This window comes from Strongylocentrotus purpuratus, unplaced genomic scaffold (assembly GCF_000002235.5).
Source record: "Strongylocentrotus purpuratus isolate Spur 01 unplaced genomic scaffold, Spur_5.0 spur5_scaffold_6, whole genome shotgun sequence".
In the NCBI taxonomy this organism is placed as follows: Eukaryota; Metazoa; Echinodermata; class Echinoidea; order Camarodonta; family Strongylocentrotidae; genus Strongylocentrotus; species Strongylocentrotus purpuratus.
The window spans coordinates 11,238,996-11,247,550 of record NW_022145612.1 but is presented as its reverse complement, the minus strand read 5'-3'; the positions used below and the strand labels follow the sequence as shown (position 1 = coordinate 11,247,550).

At 36.1% G+C, this 8,555-nt stretch overlaps 1 protein-coding gene across 1 annotated transcript; it reads right to left on the bottom strand.

The window, feature by feature from the left end:
• Positions 1–6,749: 6,749 nt before the first annotated feature.
• LOC115919385 (cholecystokinin receptor-like) lies at positions 6,750–7,298 on the bottom strand. The gene has a single exon (XM_030973022.1). The coding sequence runs from the start codon at positions 7,296–7,298 to the stop codon at positions 6,750–6,752; it is 549 nt and encodes a 182-aa protein (XP_030828882.1).
• Between the last annotated feature and the right edge of the window lie 1,257 nt (positions 7,299–8,555).

The following is an 8,555-nucleotide window of genomic DNA, read 5'->3' as shown; positions in this document are numbered from 1 at the left end:
GCTTCCATGTGTTTCTAAGATATTATGAAAACCTTGTTTGTTTTGTGTTTGGTGAAGGGAAGGCTTGATTTAGTTTGCTCCTGCAAAATATATCTGGAACAAAGTGTACAAAACAATGATAACTTTGACATTATAAAATACTAATCTGCTGGCACAGACCTGTATAAGTCACTAATGGAAATATGTGATTAAGGCTGAGCATTTAAAAGTGTTTAATTGTGTAGTTCGATCTCCATGGACAGCAATATCAGACCCTTTAATCTAAAGGCGATCTGTTGGCCTAAAAAAAGACTTGTGCTGGTCACTGAATAGTGGTATCATTTGTTAAGATTTATGTAACTGCCACTGGATGGCCTTTAATGCACATGTTTGATGCATACTTGAATGTATGTCAGTATTATCCAGTTGTACACCCCTTCAACCTGTAACCCAAATCGTGCTGGCCACCTCGCATACACAGGTTGAAGCGGTACAAGTGACATCATTCAGTCTATACAGTCTTGCCTGCACAAATAATTTTGCCTTAAATCTTTTGTTGTTTTTGAAGTGTTGACATTCATTCGGTTTTGTTTGATTTTGTAGGAATTAAAAGTATTTTAACCCCTCAAAAATTTTTGAAAATCAAAAAAGTTTAGAAACTAAAATGTGATTGCTTCTATTTTCTCTTCTCAAGGGATATCTGTTCCTTTGTTCACTACCATTAGAGAGTATGTTTATTTCTATTTGAAATGATAACATACTTGTTATGATTTTTCAGCCATGGAATGAGCAGTGCATCAGAATAAGGGGCAAAGTCCGCAAAATGCACTTGTAGACACTGGTATTGTTATGCAGTTTACTACACAGCAAAACAAGCGCAGTGCATTTTGCAACATTTCACTCTTGACCTTGCCCCTCATTTTGATGTAATGCACATTCCATAACAGAAAAATCGTATCAAATGGGGTATGATCATTTTAGATAGGAATAAACATAATCTATAATGATACTAAACATAGCGATGATTATACCATAACAAGAAAGTTATAATCATCAAACTTGGGTTTCCAAACTTATTTGAGGGGTTCACATGTAGGTTCACCCTAGCTACCCTTCGCCCAACAGGTTTGCTATTTACATATTGTTGTTTAAACCATTAAAGAAATAGGTATTTTTTATATACATTAAAAGAAAAACATTACAAATAAAATAATCTTTTTCATTGTGTTTTTCTTTCATTTACACACCTTTCATAAAACCGTACCTGCGGGGTGTGCAAATGATGTGCTTTTGAAGGACATTAAACCCAAATGCCCTATGTCGTACATCTTCATAAGAAATTAATACACATTTTGAAAACTACACTGATTGACTGCGAGGTGAAATACACATGTAGTGTATATTCATCCAAATTCATCCGACACTTACATAACTTTCACATTTTCACATTCCTAAAAGAATAAAAAGTGGTTAAAGAACATGAACGGCAGTAAAAAGTTTCAATAATAATAATAATAATAATTAAAGTGCTTATATAGCGCCTAACACTTACTTTGTCAGAAGTCTCTAAGCGCAACGGTCACATTATAATGTAAACAAGACATGACATCAAACAAATATTAAATATTTTTATTGCAGAACGCACCGGCTAATCATAAATTGTTGACATTAGACTTGGAATCAAACAGTAGGCTAGCGTGAAATGCATTATGATTCAGGCGCGGATCCACGGGGGGGGGGGGGGGGGCCTAATAATAATAATAATAATAATAATAATTTTTTTTTTTTTTAGTAAGTAAGCACACAATCCGCCCCCCCCCCCCCCCCCCCCCCCCCCCCCCCTGAGCGAGATATTGTTTGGCGCAACTTTCTCATTTTCGGGGTCAATTACGGGGGGGGGGGCGACGATTGCATATACAATACGAATAGAGAAGACTAAGCTTTGAAGAAATTGGCTATGCTACCGAAGTAGCCAAGACGTACGAAGCCCCCCCCCCCCCCCCCCCCCCGTCCTGCACCACCACCACAAGTAGAGGAGCAGGAGCAGCCTGAACATTTCGCGCTGTTCACCGCCGCCAGATGAAGATGGCCGCTGGCATCTGGGAATATAGTGTAAATGTAGCATTACCTCTCATTCGTCCAAGGTTAAAAGATTCTCTTCATCATATATAAAAATAGAATCAAAATTATTATGAAGGTTCGCTTACTTTTCATCACGATCTTTCTTGGTCGTGTGATTCGTGTTGATCAAACATGGTTGCATCGGTTTTTGCCGAGCCCATCCTTGGCTCAACTAAGTATATACTGTTCACAAAATGACGTTAAAACATGGACGCAGAAACAAGGAAACGAAGAAGGCAAGTTTTGCTTTTATGTGATTACAATCTGAGTTTATGTTTTATTGTTCAATGTCCAAATGATCATGACTAATGCTTGAATCCTGGTCACTGTTTCGTTACGTTTAATAACACCTATTTGAAAGTCCTATAAATTGAACATAATTACTTTCTAACGATATGGTGATGTTATTTGTTAATTAAGCATAAAACGTTTTACACGAATGTGAAATGTGCTATTGTTTCGCGTTATTTTGGTGAAGAAATTAATCAACAAAACTGGTTAACTAGCTATTGATAAAAGTGTTTTTTCCACTAGATCGAAGAGTTTATTTTGTAGAAATTTAGGTAAAGTATGGTTCTAATTTCAGGCGCAAGCCTAGTATAGATTTACGGTGGCACGGGCCAACCGCTCGAAAAATATCTTCACTCACAGACTTGACCAATTTTCTGAAAGAACGTTTAAGAGTATTCTTTCACAGTCATTTTTGATGAAACGACTGATCAGTTTTTAGAGTGCAGGGGAAACTATTTTGAATAGCAAACAAAACCCAAAAAACATTATCATCAAGAATTTATCCTGTTTTAATATACAGGGTCGCAATATTCCTCAAAATGTGCACTACATAATGTGATTTCATAATAAATCACCCTCATATTTTACATAGCAATTTCAAAATTTGTCTTATTCAACATAATAAAATCACATCTCACTAACAGAAAAGTGTAGTGATACTGTAATTACGATTTAAATTTACCAAAAACAGGCGGACATGTGTATATAGAACTACATGTACATCTATGTGGGGTTTTTTTTTTTTTTAAACAACTTAGAAATCACTTAAAATTTTCAACTTAATGTGCTCTTTTGGAAAGGCCGGCAACCCAAGATTCAAGATTCAAGATTTTATTGTCCATAATATAATACAGAATTTTTTTTTCCATTGGTGTACATGTAATATATAAAACATAAGACAAAAAACATTGTGTCGTGTGCTGAAAGCCAGAAGGGCGTCAAGACTCTATAAAGAAAAAGTCTATGAGCAGTATTCTGAACATTGTTGTAAGTTTTGTGTTATCTTTTGTTGTATCTTCCAGAGATAACACAGCGCTAATATTGTTGTAAGTTGGTATTCTGAACATTGTTTTATCCCTGTGTTATCTCTTGAAGGACCGCCTCTATCTTATCTTTGACCATTGATGACACGCCCATTTTTATGGACCCTACCAATCAAAATCTATTTTATATAAGCATGATAAGTAGATCAACCAATAGGAATACTTTATGCCATATCTGAAGATGCGCCTAGCGCATGCTAATCTTGGGCGTAATTAGTTATTTGAGCACTTATTACGCGCGTCATCATTATGCGCTGTTGAATGTGGATCATGAAGACAAATCACGCTTTCACTATATTGGTTAAGGTGAGAGCATTAAAATAGTCCTATCCTAGCATGTAATATCTTAGAAAGTTCTCATCTGTGATGTTTCCGGTCAACACACAATCTTCTTCTAACTCGTCTATTGGCACGAAGTTGGTTCTGGGCAAAAATATTGCCGCAATTATATCACCACGAAAGATACAACAACCCCCCTACCTGTTGTAAATATTGTTGTAAATACCATACAAGATAAGATAAGATAAAAGATACAACAACTTTCAGAATACCAATTATCTCGACATTATCTCCCGTGCGCATATGCAAATGAGAATTAAATGCCACTTTATTAATAATACGCACAATTACAAGCGCACCAAAGTATGAGCGCAGGCGCGGCCAATAAGATGAGAGAAAAGATACAACAAAAGATAACACAAAAGTTACAACAATGTTCAGAATACCAACTTTATCTTATCTTCAAAGATACAACAATATTAGAGATAACACAGGGTTCAGAATACCGCCCCTGGTACGGTCCTCCGGCTTTCAGCACAAAACATGAGAAAACAGTGACTTATACATAACAAAAATGTTTAATACCATTCTGAATCACATCATGAATAAATTCAGGTATGAATATAATTGTGAATATGAAAGTAGAATAGGAGCAGCATCACAATCGAAATACGAGCAGAAAGAGAAAGGAAAAGAGAGCTCAAGCTCGAAGGACTGATAAAAGAGAGAACGCCTTGCAGCTTTTATGACGACCAGGATAAATACGTTTCCGACCACACCACATCCAAGATGAATCTACTCCTCTCAGCATTCGGAGATGGTGTCGAAGGCAACGGGTCGTACCACGAAGTTGAATTCATATTTTTGATGGATTTTAAACCAGCAATTTTACGACATACTTTATAAAAGGTACATCTACCGAGTTTTAGAAATTAAAATTGAACTTCTTCGAGTCGATAAATTTGCTTGAAAGAGAACCGTCATAGTAATGACAGTATCCTAGAAATGTCAATCAGTGCCGTACCACAGAGAGCCTGGCGAAAACAATACTGTTTTCATGTACGCTCAAAGATATCAGCGATTCTCTCTCAGTCGTTCTCCCCTTCTCAGATAATTTAAAGATTACATACATCATCATCAATGAAAAAAAAATGTCGCAGCTTATACTTTAAAATAATTTGTTCAATGCTTATATATTCTCTGCAATATCTGATTTTTACCAAGGTACCAGTCACTGCTTCACCTAAATGATTAAAACGGTGACTTAACAAAAGTAACTCTACGAACATAATTATGACTGACAGGTGGTTTATCTCTACTTTAAAATAAAGATGATAGGTATGTTTCATTTCAATATGTATAGACATAGGTACTACTATCCTTCATGAAAGATAAGTTATCAAATACAAAACAACGCTTTCTTTCAAAGACATGAAGGCTAAAAACTTGAGTTATTAATCATGAGAAATGTTTATGACCTGCTCTGCTGTATAATATTTTCTTATTCTTACTCCTCTTATTCCGCAATTTAAAATGGCAGATATCTTACGTACACATAGGCTACAAAATTATACTTTGTACGGTCACATACCTGTTATCAATGGAAAACGCTGCTATACGTATGTTTAACTATTAAACATAATACTTTGATTATCTTTGTTATTACCGAGAATAAATTCAAAACAATACATTTAAACTTATAAATGGTTACGTTTTGTCTTTATTTTACACACACACGCACACACGCACACACAGGGATTAGAAATGCAATTAATGTAACAGTAAAACTCCATCGCACATTATACGATCTGACTACAATCCGAATTTTGATGAATTTGCAATAGTATTTGATATGAGCATTCACATTTCTAAAATCTTAATTATCGATGATTGGAATAGTCATATCGTTATCAAAATTTAGATGTCAATGGATTTCAAGTTTTCTTGGAGTCGGAAAAAAAATCGACTCGTAGTGACGTTATACCAGTAGTGCGAATGTGTTCGATTTGAAGCCGATAATCGGCTTTTATTCTGACTATAAAACTTAAATACATTACAATTCCAGTTGTTAGTATTCTTCATTTTGTATGTATTTATGTTATCATTGTATAGAACCTACTTTAGGAAGATGATATTTGTTTAGATTTTGGAACTAAATGTACATCTATGAGGGTTTTTCTTTAAATCAAACTCCGAAATGACGTTATATTTTCAACTCATTGTGCTTTTTTTGGAAAGGCCAGCAACCTCCTGTTTAAAGACGAAAAATGGTGACTCAAACAAGGAAAATATTAATTCGACAAAACGTGAACAGATGCGGAAATAAAATCGAAAGACATATTAGATATTCCGGACATCGGATTAGAGTTGTGATTTGGGTGTGAGGTTAGTATATTTAGGATTGAAGTTCAGTTCGATTGGGTTTATTTCATATTTCACATTTCTCCTAACACATAGTGTGTTTTGCCTGTTTTCAAGTTCGAAGTTGGTTATTGTTATTGACCACGGATAAATTTTCGCTAGGGCATGTGCCTTTTTTCAGAGCTCAGGTTGTGTGGGTTGAACCGGTCTCTTCGTTCACACCACCGAAATTCACTCCTCTTGAAATCAATGTCATGACTCCTTTTTGAAACTTTCGATACTGGAACGTGTAAATAAAAGGATTACAGCACATATTACAAAATGCCATTACAACAGTGATATTGTAGAACACTCCTGATAAATTAACGTAGCCTCCCAAATTGTAGACCAGGTAGATGATTTGTTTCGGGGTCCAGCAGACAGCGAAGGTGAGGGTAACAGTAAAAAGACTTTTGATGATGTTTTTTCGTGCTCGGTCCCTGTAATTCGGAGCAGGCGCCTGCCGACCAACCACACTACTGCTCGCATTCCCATCCCTTCGGTTTTCTAGAGAATGCTCCGGGTCGTGTCCAACTCTGCTCCGCATGGACGCAGCGATTCGAGCATGGACGAACAGCATAAGAGCCAAAGGAAAAAGATACTGACCAAAAAACACGTTCACTCCAATAGCAACCCTTACAGACTTTGGAAACCTCGGTTGACAAACTGTGCCCACGAGACGAGTCGAGAACCAAGCATACAGCTGTAAACGTATCCTATTACCCAGGGTAGAACAGCTATCTGCACTCCCCTCTTGGTTGTGATATTCTTCTTGTATTTGAAGGGATGTAAGACGGCATAGTAACGCTCCAGACTGATGAAGACCAGGTTGAATGTCGACGCAGTTACAGATGCCCAGAAGAAGTACCTCTTGTCGAAAGTCACGCAGATGATTTTGGCACGGATGTGGTTGTCTTCGTTGATTGGTAGTGGAGGTACCCACCAAAGGAAAACAAGAAGAGATGTCAGTAGGTCGATCAGGGACTGGTTTACGATGAGAATATTGGTAACGCCTTGCAGCTCTTTGACACTCCCAATGACGACCAGGACAAATACGTTTCCGACCATACCCAAGGCGGCCAAGATGGTCCACACCACATCCAAGATGAATCTACTCCTCTCATCAGCCATGGGAGATGGCATGGAAGCCGAAGGCAATGGGTCGTACCACGAAGTTGAATTCATATTTTTGATGAATTTTAAACCGGTGTAAAATGGAAATTTTACGAAATACTTTATAAGAGGTGTATATCTCCCGAGTTTTAGAAATGAAATGAACTTCTTCGAGTCGATAAATTTGCTTGAAAGAGAACCGTCATAGTAATGGCAGTATCCTAGAAATGTCAATCAGTGCCGTACCGCAGAGAGCCTGGCGAGAACAATACTGTTTTCATATACGCTCAAAGATATCAGCGATTCTCTCTCTGCCGTTCTCCCCTTCTCAGATAATTTAAAGATTACATACATCATCAATTCATCAATGAAAAAAAAATGTCGCAGCTTATACTTTACCATAATTTGTTCAATGTTTATATATTCTCTGCAATATCTGATTTTACCAAGGTATCAGTCACTGCTTCACTTAAATAATTAAAATGGTGACTTAACAAAAGTAACTCCACGAACATAATTATGACTGACAGGTGGTTTATCTCTACTTTAAAATAAAGATGATAGGTATGTTTCATTTCAATATGTATAGACATAGGTACTACTATCCTTAATGAAAGATAAGTTATCAAGTACAAAACAACGCTTTCTTTCAAAGACATGAAGGCTAAAAACTTGAGTTATTAATCATGAGAAATGTTTATGACCTGCTCTGCTGTATAATATTTTCTTATTCTTACTCCTCTTATTCCGCAATTTAAAATGGCAGATATCTTACGTACACATAGGCTACAAAATTATACTATGTACGGTCACATACCTGTTATCAATGGAAAACGCCGCTATACGTATGTTTAACTATTAAACATATAATGTACTGTGATTATCTTTGTTATTACCGAGAATAAATTCAAAACAATACATTTAAACTTATAAATGGTTACGTTTTGTCTTTATTTTACACACACACGCACACACGCAACACAGGGATTAGAAATGCAATTAATGTAACAGTAAAACTCCATCGCACATTATACGATCTGACTACAATCCGAATTTTGATGAATTTGCAATAGTATTTGATATGAGCATTCACATTTCTAAAATCTTAATTATCGATGATTGGAATAGTCATATCATTATCAAAATTTAAATGTCAATGGATTTCAAGTTTCCTTGGAGTCGGAAAAAATCGACTAAGAATCGTAGTGACGTTATACCAGTAGTGCGAACGTGTTCGATTTGAAGCCGATAATCGGCTTTTATTCTGACTATAAAACTTAAATACATTAAAATTCCAGTTGTAAGTATTCTTCATTTTGTATGTATTTA